General features: G+C 38.9%; 1 protein-coding gene across 1 annotated transcript in view; it reads left to right on the forward strand.

Moving 5' to 3' along the window:
- GRM7 (glutamate metabotropic receptor 7) overlaps positions 1 to 16,584 on the forward strand; it is an 832,554-nt gene that overhangs the window by 808,673 nt on the left and 7,297 nt on the right. Inside the window, exon 9 of the mRNA XM_047779652.1 lies at positions 16,020 to 16,266. Within this exon, the coding sequence (XP_047635608.1) occupies positions 16,020 to 16,266 (247 nt within the window). The remainder of the gene's footprint in view (positions 1 to 16,019; positions 16,267 to 16,584) is intronic.

The raw sequence follows: 16,584 nt of genomic DNA on the forward strand, positions 1-16,584 counted from the left end.
AAAAGTATTTCAACTCACCTTCTTGATATGGCTTAATTCTCCTTCCCTCTCCTACACCTAGTCCTTGATCTACTCCTGACCATCTCCAATCAGTCAATCATTACATTATAAACAAATTGACAGAATCATCAGACACTGCACTCTGTTAATTGTTCAGACAATGTCTACATTCCATGTGTGACTTACTTATTTTGTCCTTTTATTTCTCTCTGCTCAAGCACATCTTGTATCATTCAGGGTGTCTGCCTAGGTGTAAGTGTGTGCATAGTTGAGGAAAAGGTAGCAGTGCTGAATCCTCTCAACCAGAAGTTGGATTTGGCAGGAAATGGGACACATTTTCAATCACATGCTGAGGATGTCTGTTCATTATTCTTAGTAGAGAATATAGACTTAGATCTAAAACACAGCTATACAACTAAGCAATCTGTGGTCAAGAAGGGGAATTTTCCATCAGTTCCCTTTAGAAATACTTAGAGCTGTTTGTTTTTCTAAGCATTAGCAATTAAAGCCTCAGGGAATGAAAAATTAAACAGTTCTATGATCTACTCTTTTATTCAATAGGATTTTTGGTTGAATGTGAATATAACAGTAGTAAAATGATCAATAGAGTCAAAAGACTTCAATTTACACCTTTGCTTAGTCCCTGATTACTATAACCCTGCACAAGTCAAGTGAGTGCTCTGGAAACTCAGTTTCAACTTAACATCTCTGAATGTGTTCATTCTAAGAACCAACATCTACCCCAAATGTATTTATACCTCAAAAAGCGAGTTTTACCCATTAGGCTGCTTATTTTTTTACCCTAATTTATATTTATTTTCTGAACCATTATCCTTATTTATTAATTCAAAAAATACTTATTTAAGTCCTCACTTACTATAAGTCTGTCCCTGTCATCATAAGCCTTAAATTCTAGAAGAAAAAGTATTGAGATAAATGGATCCACGATTATTTGATGATTATTGATTATACCATGTACTATGAATAATATTTTTTTTAAAAAAAGGATGCCATGTGAGAGGAGAAAATTCAAGTTGGTGGAGCAGTGGGTGGTCATAGAAAGCCTAGAAGGGAAAATGCATGCAGTTGAACCTGTACAATGAATTAGGAGTTAGCTGGATGAGGAACTTATTGTGGGAAAATGGAATGGTATATATGGTGTGTGCTAAGTCCCTTTGCTGGAAATGAGTTTGGACCACTCAAGAAGCTGGCACAGAAAAAATCATAGTCAAGAGATGACCCAAGAAATTGGGAATGCAGCTAGGCCAGATACTGTAGGGTAATGGAAACTCTTTTAAAGATGTTTTACAGGGGACTATGTGATCTAATTAACAGTTTTTACAGAGAGCATTCTGGTTATTCTGCACAGTATTGTTAGAGGAAGGCAAAAGATGAATGTAGTGAGCCAGGTGGGATGCTAATGTAGCACACTGAGAAGAGTATAAAAGTGCATCATCATCTTCATTTCCATCCTCATCTTTATCCTCATCCCCACCATCATCACAGTTAAAACTAGAACCTTACAAATGGCAACCACTGTTTTCTGTGCTTAAGTGTATTAATTGGTCATATTTAAGACTAGGACTGGGGCAGTAGGAAGAGAACAGTATCTTACAGATACTGTAAAATATTAGCTGAGTAACTGTCTGAATATAAAGGGTAAAATGTGAGGGAACTGTAGCTTTTAAACCCTTAAAAATTCCAGGAACCCCTTTGTAGTTTAGCAGGTTAAAGACAGAACATAGTCTTCATAAGGAAGCAGGTTCAATTCCAGGCCTCGCTCAGTGGGTTAAATATCCAGCATTTCCATAAGCTGTGACATAGGTAACAGATGTGGCTCAGATCCAGTACTGCCATGGCTATGGCATAGGTCTCAGCTGCAGCCCTAATTCACCCCCTAGCCTGGGAACTTCCATATGCCACAGGTGCAGTTGTAAAAACAGAAAGCAAGCAAGCAAGAGAGAAGAGTTCCAATTTGTGTAACCAAGTAAAGTAGATGGAGGCAGGTATCCTGAGATAAAAAATATTTAGTAGAGTATATACAATGTAATACTACTCAGCCATAAAAAGGAACAAAATAATGCCATTTGTAGCCTAATACATGAACCTAGAAAATATCACACTACAGGAACTAAGTCAGAAAGAGAAAGACAAATATCATATATCACATATATGTGAATCTAAAATATGACACAAATTAACATATCTAAGAAACAGAAACACATTCACAGAGAGAACAGTTTTGTGGTTGCATGAGGGAAGTCATGGGGGAGGGATGGATGGGGAGTTTCTGGTTAATAGATACAAACTATTATGTACAGGATGGATAAACAACAAGGTCTTACTTTATAGCACAGGGAACTATATGCAATATCCTGTGACAAACCATAATGGAAAAGAATATGAAAAATAATGTATGTACATGTATAACTGCTTCCATTTGCTGTACAATATAAATTAACACACTGTAAATCAACTATACTTCAATAAAATAATTTTTAAAAAAGAGTATTAGTACAAAGCTAAGTTTTACAGGGGCAGGTCTATTTTCTACATGATTTGAGATGTTTGCTTCATTGTCTCAGCAGTCCAATGAAGCCAATAAAGATGATAATCCCTATGTTAAAGATGGTGTGTAAATGCACCTAAGTGGGAATAAGCTTTTCAGAAACTTCTTCTGCAGGGTACTCTGATGTGTAGGCCTGAAGTATCTGTATATATCACCAAGCACACTATGAAGAAGACCTTTCTCACTTTATATTTCTTTCATAAATAATGTGTGGTGATTCCATAAGCCAAGATTGAATAGAAAATGTGCCTTATTTTTTATTTATTTATTTTTTCTTTTCAGGGCCACACCTGCAGCATATGGAAGTTCCCAGGCTAGGGGTCGAATTAGAGCTGTAGCCGATGGCCTACACCACAGCCACAGCAATGCCAAATCTGAGCTGTATCCACAACCTACATCACAGCTCACAGTAGTGCTGGATCTTTATTTAACCCACTGAGTGAGGCCATGAATCAAACCTGCATCCTCACGGGCACTATGTTAGGTTCTTAACCCACTGAGACACAACAGGAACTCCCCCTGCTCCAAAATTTTTTTAAGACTCATTGATGTATTTTTTTCTTCATATCAATGTGTGACATGGTTTCATTTCAAGAGTCATATGAAACCACAGACCTCTAAGAATTTTTTTTCTTAAATTATAAGGAGCCTAGGTATTTTATCAACTTTGTGAGGCAGGAATCACTCACACGCTTCTTATTTGTGGATCTCTTTTGCACTTTCTAAATAAAATAGATTTTCTTCTTCTTAAGAAGGGAGGGTTGAGAATCCCAAGTAGGAATAAATGCAGGGTAGAGGCTTGGAAAGAAAATCTTAGTCATAAGCGTAAATAGTGGTGAAGGACTAGGTGTGGGTTGTCATGACTAGATTAGGATCAGAGCTCCCTGGGGTTGGAGGAGATGAAGCTGGAATAAATTTCCAGGGTTTAGCACTCCAGAAGAGGGCCCCAGATACAACTGTGCTGGTACCAATTCAAATCCCTTGCACTATCTTTAGCCAGTCCATCTTGCTTGGGGAGGGGCCAAAAATTTTTTTTGCAGGGTGGGGAGAGCTCAAACCTACTCTGGGAATCTGTACATGGTGATGTGATTTAGGATAATACTATCTTGGGGATTGTGTAAAAGGAGAGAGAATGTTAAAAAATGATTCCTTGGTTTCTCACTTACTTCTTCCCATCCAATCCATCCACAATCCTCTCATTATTTTCCTCCCAATATATCTCTCATTTGTCCCTTCAGCCCTCTTGATTACCATTGTCCTAGTCTGAGCCACCCCATTTTCTAAAGGTGGATTTATTTACTTCCTTCCTTCTTCCCTCCCTCTTTCCTCCCTTCCTCCCTCCCTCCCCCTCTCTCACTCTCTATTTTTATTTTAATTATTTTTATTTTTTCCATTATAGCTGGTTTACAGTGTTCTGTCAATTTTCTACTATACAGAAAGGTGACCCAGTCACACATTCATATATACATTCTTTTTTTCTCACATTATCATGTTCCATCATAATAAGGAACTAGATATAGTGCCCAGTACAATACAGCAGGATCTCACTACTTATCCATTCCAAAGGCAATAGTTTGCATCTATTAACCCCAAATTCTCAGTCCATCCCACTCTCTCCCCCTCTCTCTTGGCAACCACAAGTCTGTTCTCCATGTCCATGATTTTCTTTTCTGTGGAAAGTTTCATTTGTGCCATATGTTAGACTCCAGATATAAGTGAAATCAAATGGTATTTGTCTTTTTCTTTCTGACTTCTCACTCTCTCTTTCTTTTAATGGCCGCACCAGGGGCATATGGAATTTCTGAGGCCAGCGATCAAATCTGAGCCTCAGCTCTGACCTATCCCACAATTGCAGCAATGCCAGGTCCTTCAACCCACTGTGCTGGACTGGGGAATCAAACCCAGGCTTCTGCAGCAACCCAAACCACCTCAGTTGGATTCTTAACACACAATGCCAGAGCAGGAACTCCTAAAGGTGGATTTTTCTAAGTGATATTTATTGATGATTTAGAAAAACTCCAGGAAGGATCAGAATTAAAAAAACAAAATGCCTGTAAGTTACCAGTTAAGTCAAAGTCAGCAGGTTTTTGCTAAAAAAAAAAAAAAAAAGAAAATGAAAAAGAAAAACTCAATGCCTAAACTCTTCACTGAGTTGTCATGGCAACCATTTCCTTTTCTACTGTAGGAGACAATTTGGTGCTAACCCTGGTGATAGCCCTAGCTTTTTGAAATAAAAGATCCCATCCTTGCAAAAGGGCCCGGGGTTGTTGATTTTCATTGTTACTTCAGGCTTTAAAGGAGTCACTCTAGATAACTGTGCTGTATTGTCTAGTGAATATGTGATCAATGGAGGGGTGAGGAGATATAGGTGGCAGCCCTTGGGACAATACAATACATTCCCCCTTTGATGGTGGGGGAAGTACCCCTTACAGGGAATTTAAGTCCACAGGAACATCACACATTTTATCCTTCCTCTCAGGCACTCTTCTGACTCTGTTATCCAGGATAACCCAGAGACAAAGCGAAGGACTGCAAATGTAATCTCTTTCTTCCTCAACAATATCAATGAAGCCCCTTGAATTTGCCACCTTCACTGCTAGGCCCTGGGGATATAACAGTGATCTAAGCAGACAGTTCCTGGTAGAGGAGATAGATGCTAATTTTTTACACATACACACACACACACACACACACACACACATGCGCACACACATGCACATGCACGTACATATGCACACACACAATGTTTAAATAGGAATTATTAGGATTGCTTTGAGACCTTACAATAGGGTGGTAATGCCTAATCTTGGCTAGAGAAGTGATGCTTGAGTGGAGATCTGAAGAATGAATAGAATAGATTAGTGGAGTTGGGGACCATTTCTTGGGAAAGAAGAAGGCATATGCAAAGGCCCTGTAGCAGAAGAAAACTCAGAATATTCAGAGATGTGAAAGAGGCCAGTGTTGATGGGGGACCTAATAATTTGTGACATGGAGATGAATATGTGGCTTTGAATTAGGCTCAGGTTTATCAAATGAGTGAAGACAATCTCATTTATCACACATATATTGAACTTGTTCCTTGTGCTAGGAATGACGATGCCAAAATAAGTTAATACAGTCCCTGCCTTGATTCGCTCATTTCTGAATGCTCTCTCTCTTTCTCTCTCCTTGACTTACACAAATATTCTGCTATTACAGGAGAAAATTTATCTTTGTGTTTCATATCCTCTGTTAATTAGCTATGTTAGCTCTGAATGCCTTGGAGTGCCCCAGTTACAGGACTGGGGAAGAAAGGAAGCCCATGCAATCGCTAGAAGAAAAAGTATCTGGAAAAAAATGAGAAGAGATGGTGATTCTTCAGAGCCAAGAGCCTCTGGACACAGTTACATTATCTGGTGTTATGCACACATCAATTTTACCAGGACAGCACTCCGACATGGGTTCAGGCTTTAAGAAGCAGGACCACTTACTTACACAGTATCTTCTCTGCCTCAGCCAATGTTGTGTCAGTATGCAGGCTTGGAAAGTCTAACTGAACCACTCCAGATTGCACAGATGTTACTGAGTGGCAGAGCCTACCTCCAGACCCACTGCTTCTGATTCCAGTGCCCATGCACCTGTCATGCATTTTATGACCCTTGGCTGCACAATATATATTTCTAGATTGTATTCATTCATTGGTTCAGCTGATATGAATTGAGTCCTTTTTTGTTCCAGGAGTTCTGTGCAGTAGATCAAAAGATATGGCATGCTTTCATTAGGACAGATCTATTGAGGGGACACTAATTAAATTAACCCTCAAATGAATAATCCCAATTAGTGATTCATGCCATGATGGGAAATAGTATGTTCTATGAGCAAGAAGAGAAGAAGGGCACATTTTACATTTAAGGGTCAGAGAAGCTCTCTTAGAAGAAATGAGACTAGACTTGAAATATAAGTAGAAGGTAGCAAGGGAAAAAAATGAGTGGGAACAGCAACTAAGGCAGAAGGAATAGCAGGTACAGAAGCCTTCAGGTGGGACAGAGTATTGTATACTTGGAGGACTCTGAGAAAGTGAGGGAAGGCAGATGGGGAACGCTGCAGAAGTCCTGAGGCCTTGTTAAGGATTTTGTCTTCATTCAAAATGTTATATGAAATTCAGTTAATGCAGATGACAGCTGGAGTCCTTAGTACTATTGTCCTGAACACCGAGTTGTCATGAGGAATGAGACCTGGACAAATACCTCTCCAGTCTGCTAAGAAGTCTGGGGAGGTTTAGAGGGAAGACTCAGTAGAGGTACAGATAGAAGCCAGGCTGTAGGCCCTTGGGAGGGGGTAGGTGGGAAATAGTATTTTTGAGATCTGCAATCCTAGACCTTGGAAACAAAAGTAAAGGAAAGTGGATCTTGTGAAGGTAAGATCAAAACCATGAACCACTCACCCATGACTCCTTGGTGAGGTTCACCTCCTCTTGTTCTTTTTCTCCTGACAGGATGAGTGTCATTTCTCTGCCCTAACTCAGAGCCTTCACCATCCCAATTAGTCACCAAGGCTGGTCAACTAGTTATCTGCAATTTTCTAGTCAGTATCATTGCTATTATCTGCTCCTTTTGGGTTTAAACTATTATACAGCTGAGGGCCTTGCTGAGTCCAGAGCACAAGTTAGCCCTGAGTGGGAAATTCAGCTGGTGTGGGTTCCAGCCACTGGCATGCTTTGCCCATAAGCCAGGGACACCATTGGCTAAGTGGGTGCCACAGGATACTAGGCAGTCAGGACCTTCATCCATATCCACAGGGCTGCACCAGTGGCAGTAGAAAAGCAGGGACGCGAAGATGATATGTGGAAAAGTGTGAGCTAATGCAAGGGGAAAGGAAGGCTTTGAAGGCCAGGAAGAGATCAGAAGCAAGATGGGAAAGGAACAGTCCGAAAGGAACAGAAGACCCACAAACTAACAGCCAGAACTAATAGGAGCACAGAGAAAGCTGGATGATTATGATGATCAAAACCTGTCAAAGTTCATCAGAAAGTCATCGTCAATGGCTTTGAAAACTGAGACAGAAGCATACTTTCTTTTTGTAAGAATATGACATTGTCTTCATGTCAATGACACTCTTGGGTCCAGTTTCAATGAATACTTTATAAGCCCAACTTAAAACACATGGACTATTAGCAAGAAATGTCAAGGCTGTCTCTCTTTTAGCCAGGCATTCGACGTCACTATTTTCATTTGATTCCTGACTTTTTATGTTCACTAAAACTATAAAGATGACTTTAAAACCTGGCAAGATTAGACAGCTTTGCACTTATAGAAGTGGAACATTTCAAATGACAATTTTAGAAATGGAAAACTTGAAGTTCAGACTTTTCGATGTCCTGATTTACTGGCTAAGTAATACAGAACAATCATGGAATATTACCCACTGAAGTGCAAACCAGCATTTTCACATTTTAAGACAGAATCTGACATTGCCTCCTACAAAACGTTTTTAGGTTCACTCTTGAATGTGGAAAAGATTCAAGGAGTGCCCATGGAATCGGGCAGAAGGGTGTCTCTCCAGGCTGACTGTGGGGAAAATACTTTGCCTTTGTCTGTTAAATCACTACAAGGTTGAGACCTAACCCTTGTGGGGCTCTTGAACCAGGAGGGATGGTAAATTACCTTCTAGATAACACAACAGAGAAAAGAGTGCCAGTACTGGCTATATAAAAGAGTAAAAATCCTACTTGGTAATTGGAGGGGGAAACATCTTGAAATCAAAATTGAGAGACCACAGGGCTGGTAAAAGAGGGAAATTCTGTGTATCCATGTGTAATTAAGCTGTGCTCGTATGTGCCCAGCACAATCAGAAGTGACTGCCTGGAAGAACTGGCTATCAGGATGGCCTGAAGCTCATTAGGATGGCATGGAGAGTAAAATGCTGTGCTTCCCAAGGATGTGGTCAGTTGGAACAACAGCATCTCTCTGATTATACTATGTGGGAATAGACATGACATCAGGCTTTTGTTTAGGAGAGCAAAGAACTGAGATGTAGGTGATTTCAAGCCTGACATAATTGCTTATCTCATGCTCCAGAAACTGATTTGCATTCAACTGGAGTACTTGTCATATGTCCCTCCCTCCAAATAAATAATGTAACTGTGTGTAGACTTAACATCATGTCTACCTAGAGATGCTAAATGAGAAAAAGCAAAACACAGTCAAACCAGTCTGGTCTGATAATCGTCAAGTTGCCTCCATTTTTTATAATTCCGTGCCAGGTGCCTATCCAGAGAATATGTCCCATACTATATGATGTGTGTGTGTGTGCCTGTGTATTTCTTTATGTATACTGTCTATCATCTATTTATACATGACCTATTCAAAGATAGAAGGTCTAAAGAGAGTAGCATGAAAATTATCTGTAGGAGATGGGGCAATCTCCTCTAATAAAGACACTTGTATTTCCAGAGCATATCACTGGGCAGTGTGCTATCCTTTAATCTTCAAAACAGCAAGAAGGTCTCTGTGACAGTGGTAGGCTTTTATATCAGGCACTCTGGTAACAAATTTCTAGGGTTTGAATTTTGACTCTCTCACTTTCCAAAGTTAAGGTGGCTTACCCAAAATCACCAACCAACAATCAAAGGCCAAGTCTGAAATCCCTTCTAACAAGAATACTCTTATTTTTCCATTAACCCCTCCCCCTAGAAGATGCAAGTATTTTTCCCCCAAAAAACACAAGATTTTTTCCTCATTGCTATACTGAATCCTTTACGTGTTATTTCCTAATTAAGCAAAAGCCTTCAGTACACTGACCCTCTGGATTACTGAGGAAACCCCACTGCAAATATTGTGTCCCATTTCCAGCCATGTGTAATTATTATTTCTCAAAAATACGGTTACTCTAATTAGGAAGCAAGGGATACAGGTGATAAAGATCAAAAACATTGGTCTTAACTGCCAAGAAGTTTCATTTTGATTTAGACATATGAATGCTTCAAACATTTGGCAGATAATTATGTACCCTTCCTCTTTAATCCAACTACATTAGGCACATTTTTCACTTTTATTGCTCGGACATTGGGATATCATGAGAATTAGGAAACTCCTCCCATCCTACCCAAAGACTCCATTAAAGCCTTCTTATCTCAACTTTCAACTGTCAGTTGGGAATGCATAAAATTGGTTATTTCTCATTAAATAGTCTATGAAAGATAAAATAGGTGTTTGGGTACACACGCAAACAAGATGGAACCAAACTTGGGATTTCCGATTGTGGCTCAGTGGGTTATGAGTCCATGAGGATGGAGGTTCTATCCCTGGCCTTGCTCAGTGGGTTAAGAATCTGGTATTGCTGTGAGTCATGGTGTAGGTCACAGATGTGCTCAGATCCCACATTGCTGTGGCTGTGGCTGGCAGCTGCAGCTTCAAGTCGACTCCTAGCCTAGGAACTTACATCCATATACTTCAGGTTCAGCCCTAAAAAGCAAAAAAAAAAAAAAAAAAGTGCAAAACTTAATCAGACATGTTGTTTACAGTTTCCATATGAATGATTATTGTTTCAAAAATGTATTAAAATCATATGTAAAAAAACAATCAAAAGAACAAGTCATTTTATGTCATAGCTAATATATCAATCAATGATACTAAGACATTTAATTGGGTGATTTCTGCATGCTGGGAAACTTTCTGTGTATTTTACATGCTTGACCAATCTAATCCTATCAACCTTGTAAGATAGTTAGCATTTTTATCTCCACTGTAGAAATGAGGAGACAGAGGCATACAAATCATAGCCAAACAACCACAAAAAACAGCAACAAAAACAATAATAATAATAACAACAACAGACTACAAATAATAACTCTTCTTAAAACATTGTTGAATGCCAAGGCTATTTCTCACACCTAATATTTACTTCAAGTGTTGAACTTTTTGTTTAACCAGGATTTAATAAGTGAATGCTTTGTGGAAGACATCAAGTGTATTATCCTAGTCAGTTCTGCTATAATGTGACATAAGTGTTCTTAAAAATCACCATGCTATGCAAGATGGTGCAACAAAAAGCACTAGACTTTGGGGAAAAATTGGGTTAGGGATGCAACGTGCAAAAATATCTTTAGTGACATTAAAAACAAAGGATAGGAAACTAATAAAAATAGTGGCATGATTTAATACAGGTTAATGGCTAAGGAATGCATCAATATTATAATAAATGTCACTTTACCTTTAAAAGGAAGGAACAAAAGTTTGCTCACAGGAGCAGGTGCCAAAAGTGTTGCTGCTTGTGATCTAGCATGACATCGTGGAGCAGAACCTGGGTGGACGTTTAAGGCCAGGGCATGTGTGCATTTTGTGTACCTTACAAGGCTGGGTACAGTTTGCTGTGCTCACCTGGTGTTCCCTGCAGAAGAAATAACATGGAATACAAACAGGAACTTTGTGTTGTACTCCAATCATTCCCTAATACAAGAATCTCTTTAGGATGAATTTGCATTTTAAAGCAAGCATTATACTACAAGTGACTGTACCTTTGGACCACATTAAGTGCTATGTGGGACGATACCTTGTCCAAGGGGTCAACAGGGCAAATGTCCTGACTAGTGACATGGGACATTCTATATAGGTGGAAACATTGGATTGAGCATTAGATGAAAACAGGGTATCAGAGGCAGAACAACTGAGCAAAGGAAATGCCAGGAGGGAAAGAAAGCAGGGACCAACATACAGGATGAGAAAAAGGCTATGGTGAGCAATTTCTACACTACATCTTAGTTGATTCTAAATTGGGTTCCTCCTGCTACTAGAATGTGGCTGCATTAAACCAGGGAGAATGCCCTATTGCCTTCCAGTGGTCTCCCTGGTACCTGGCCTGTACCACTGCTTGGTAGTACAGTGAGGCCTCTGTATCCACAGATTCTTCATCCATGGATACGACCAACTGAGAATCAAAAATACTAGGAAAAAAAATTTCCAGAAAGTTCCAAAAAGCAAGACTTGAATTTTCAGCATGCTGGCAACTATTTACATTACATTTGCATACTATTTACAGCTATTTACATAGCATTTACATTTCATGAGGTATTATAATTCAGTAATATAGAGAAGATTTAAAGTATACATGGATGTGTGTAGGTAACATGCAAATACATCGTTTTATGTTTCTTTTGTATTATTGAAGTATAGATTTACAGTGCTGCACTATTTCCTACTGTACAGCAAGGTGACCCATTCTTACACATTCCCTTTCATATATGATTTTCCATGATAGTCTTTCCCAAGAGACTGGATATAGTTCCCTGTGCTAAACAGTATGACCTTATTATTTATCTATTCTAAATGTAATAGTTTGCATCTACTAACTTCAAATTCCCAGTCCATCCCACTCCCTCTCCCCTCTCCCCTGGCAACCGCAAGTCTGTTTTCTATGTCTGTAAGTCTGTTTTCATTTTGTAGATAGGTTCATTTGTGCCCTATTTTAGATTCCAAGTCATAACATACAGCATTTGTCTTTCTCTTTCTGATTTACTTCACTTAATATGAGAATCTCTCGTTGCATACATGTTGCATTACATTGCTCTTCTTGTGGCTAAGTAGTATTCCATTGTATATTAGTACCACTCTTCTTAATCCACTCATCTGTCAATGGACATTCAGGTTGTTTCCATGTATTGACTACTGTGAATAGTACTGTAATGAACATAGGGTGCATGTATCTTTTTGAATTACAGTTTTGTTCTGATACATGCCCGGGAATGGGATGGCTAGATTTTATGGTAGCCCCATATTCAGTTTTCTGAGGAACCTCAATACTGTTCTCCATAGTGGTTGTACTAATTTATACTCTCCCACCAATGTAGGAGGGTTCCCTTTTCTCCATACCCTCTCCAGCATTTGTTATTTGTGGACTTATTAACAATGGCCATTCTGACTGATGTGAGGTGGTAAATTGTAGTTTTGATTTGCAGTTCTCTAATAATTAGCAATATTGAACAGTTTTTTTTTTTTTTCATGTGTCTGCTGGCCATACATATGTCTTCTCTGGAAAAACGTCTGTTTATGTATTCTTCCCATTTTTTCAATTGGGTTGTTAGTTTTTTCGTTGTTGAGTTGTATGTGTTGTTTGTGTATTTTGGAGATTAAGCCCTTGTTGGTTTCATTGCTTGCAACTATTTTTTTTCCCATTCTATAGACTGTCTTTTTTTTTTTTTTAATGATTTCCTTTGCTATGCAAAAGCTCATATGTTTGATCAGGTCCCATTTCTTTATTTTTGTTTCTATTGCCTTGAGAGACTGACCTAAGAAATTATTTATATTGTTTATGTCAGAAAGTTTTTTGACTATGTTCTGTTCTAGCAGTTTTATGTTGTTGTGTCTTATGTTTAAGTCTTTAAGCCATTTTGAGTTTATTTTTGTGCATAGAGCACACCATTTTATTTGAGACTTGAGCATCCTCAGATTTTCATACCCCTCTGGGAATTAATTCCTCATAGAGACTGGGAGATAATGGTATCTCACTGAAAGTGACAAAACTCTCCTAGTATGAAATGTAACAACAGTGGAAAAGCACAATCTCTGTCACATAGCTTATCTGGAAAATACAATGAACCATGAATTTACACCATTTGATCATTAAAAGCTTACCTTGGAATCTCTCAAAATTTCATTTTTTTAAAAATTTTTTATTTTATTTATATTAGAGTGTGGTTGGTTTACAGTATTGTGTCAATTTCTGTTGTAACTGATTAGGAACCTTACACAGGAGAGATGTCAAGTTTCAACATTAGCTCATGCATACTATGGATTAATTAGTCTAAAGTCATTGAAGGAGTAAATGGGATTGAACTCAGACTGGTTCTAGCCTCCTCATTCTTAACCACTCTGAGGATTTGGGGACGGAGAAATTTGGTCAGTGATGTTCCTGGTGGTTTTCACTTATTTCTGAGGTGAAAACCAGTATTTCATCAGAAACTGAAAACATTTTAAAACAAACATCAAAGTCTTGACAGGCTCTACCTTGAAAATAATGAAATGAAACACTCAATGGGATAAACATCATCACTTTTGGAGTTTTAAACTGCTAAGTAGTCTTTGATGAGAAAAAGCAAGTATCGATGCATGAACAGGCACAGACATTTACATGTGCACATAAACACATATAAGTAAGAGTAAGATATAAATAATAAACTCAACACCAACTATAGATGATTTCTTCAATTGCCAAATGTGTTTTGAGTGGAGAAACAGAAAGGGAATTTAAGATCCCGGGGGTCAGCTTATAGCCCTTTCTTTCTTGAAGTGGCTAATTCATGGTTTGCAAAGCCCTCATTAATAGGATGATGGCAGTGAACATGAAGACAGGAAGCAACATTGTTTAGGTTCATAAAGCTCTGCCTCATGGTCTGAACAGTGTAAGTGACAGAGGAGAATGGAGTTGAACGCCTAAAGGTATTCTAATAGGGAAATATGAGCTTTTAAAATACGGTCTAATTCACAACCAGGAGGATCATTAATTCAATATTGTTTTGTCCCTGTATTTGATATCTATTATGTATTATACAGTTAGAAAAAGGCAGCTCCTTTAAAGTATTCAGAGATATACACATTCAAATTCATGTCTGCTGGAAAACAGCATTCCTTCCAGTTGAGATGGAAAACTCTCTTTTAATTTCTTCTCCAGAGGCTCTGATTGAAGAAATAAGATGGGAAATGGCCAGCCAGCTAATAGATCTGATGAAAATACTTGTACATTTTGCAAAAGGCTATTTGACCGCTGGGTCATCAGTAGGAAAAAAGGGGTCCCTTATGCAAATCCAGGTGCTCAAACACTGTATGTTTATTAAGTGCCCACTATTTGCCAGAACCTACAGATAACATGATACACCATAGACACAAGGTCCCTGCCTTCAGGGAACTTATGGCCTGATTGGGAGATGAGTGGTCAAATGATCAGGGCAGTGGGTGTACAATTAAAAATGTGCTTTTAGATCCTTTGCAGCAATGAGCTAACAAAAACCAGGTTTTTGAGTGATGTTAAGTTAAGCAGCTGGCCAAGACTTGAGGCTGTGGGTAAGGAAAGCCTGGGAAGGATGTGCAAAGTGGAGGAGAAAAATTCCATACAGAAGGACACATAAATAAAGAAAACACCCATGCATGTGTGTATAAAGGTCTGTGACTGAATGAACACTGCATCTTTAAGTCATGAAGGAGTGACACATGGATGGTATCATAGGGAGAGGGCTGGGGGACATGGTGGCAAATTAGTCTGGAAAATTAGGCTGGGAGAAGCCTACTTAGGACCTTATAAAATCCATTAAAGATGGAGATTTTATCCTCAGATACATGGGAAGAAACAGTTGTGGAAAACCATGATGGGACGCATGGTTAAGAGACAAGGTTTTACATTAATGTAAAAGGCCACGGTAGCTAGTCACTTTTTTTATGTAATTGAATTTTATTTATTTATTTACATACCTGTTTATTCATTTATTTCCAGCTTTACTGAGGTATGATTGAATACAAATTGTATATATTGAGGTTTGTAACGTTGTTTTTTAAACTATAGAACATGATAATTTTATATAGTCATGCAAAACACGAACATATCTAAATGAATGGTGGGCTATGGGTCATGGCAGGTCACTTCTTAAATGCAACTGGCCCAAGGCAAAATGTCTGTAGCTTTCCCCTTACTGATCTTACCATTCCCTAACCCTTCAACCTTCATCTTTTCAAACTGCAGCAAGACAATGAATTAACACATTGAACAGTAAGTGAGTGGTTGCTCCGCTGACTTCTCAAAGAAGCAAAAACAAGGACAACTATGGTGCACCATCCAAAATACAAATAGCACATGTCAGAATGAGATTTTGTGCCCTTTTAGCAACTTGTAGCCAACATCATTCAGTCTTGGTTCTTTGCCATTGTTGTTTTGTAAATCAGAATTGAGGCAAGAGGAGCTTACATTCCAGGGAAATTCAACTCACTACTCTATAGATATGGTGAAGGTGAACATTTCTTAAAAAAAAAAAATACATAGAGATACCTATATTGACATAATTACTTTTCACAAAAGGTCCCAGAATATCCATGTAGCAAGAGATCATGCAATGTTTAATTGTTTTGTGAATGTAAGATAAAAAATCAAAACACCTTCCCGTTGTTCAGGATGGCAAGTATGTCCATGTCTTCATATTGAGCTGCCATTCTGAATAAAGGTACTTTAAATCTGATTTCAAGCTCTACTCTGAAATTCTATGTAGGATAAGAAATCTCTCAGGCAGACATGCACATGGATTCACCCAGTGATTTTTAATCAATAAATATATACATAAGCTCTCCAAGAAATGTGCAGAGCCATTCAGTCTCGCCAGGAATTGTTCTGCCTTCTCTCCCAGCCATAGTCAGGCTTGACACGGCATTAAGTGTTCAGACTCCCTCTGCAGTCATTTTATTTGTAATAGTGTCTTGTGTGTTGTGTCTCCTAGCTCTACATACAAACTACCACGCTTACAATCTCCATGAACTTAAGTGCATCAGTGGCGCTGGGGATGCTATACATGCCGAAAGTGTACATCATCCTTTTCCACCCTGAGCTCAATGTCCAGAAACGGAAACGCAGCTTCAAGGCGGTAGTCACAGCAGCCACCATGTCATCGCGCCTGTCACACAAACCCAGTGACAGACCCAACGGTGAGGCAAAGACAGAGCTCTGTGAAAACGTAGACCCCAACAGTAAGTACCTCTCCTTTCCTTCCACCTCCCCCAATGCTGCATCAGGAAGCTCTCGCAATTGTGATGTGTGCTTGCCTTTCTTTGGAGAAAGACTGTGACCATTCATGCCTGATGGGCTGGGTTGCCTTGGCAAATGCTAACTTTGGCTCTTGAGAATTTTCTCATTCTTTCCACCATTTTCTTTTGCTCCCTGTTGGAAAGCAGCTTTCTGAGGCTCTGCTTCAGAAGTGTGAGATCTCCCCTTTCTGTGGCATCTTGTGCTTTGGTCCCAAACCCTCCAATTGAGATCATCATAGCTGTTGGGTTGTGCACCACTTT

Source organism: Phacochoerus africanus, chromosome 1 (genome assembly GCF_016906955.1).
Source record: "Phacochoerus africanus isolate WHEZ1 chromosome 1, ROS_Pafr_v1, whole genome shotgun sequence".
NCBI classification, from domain to species: domain Eukaryota; kingdom Metazoa; phylum Chordata; class Mammalia; order Artiodactyla; family Suidae; genus Phacochoerus; species Phacochoerus africanus.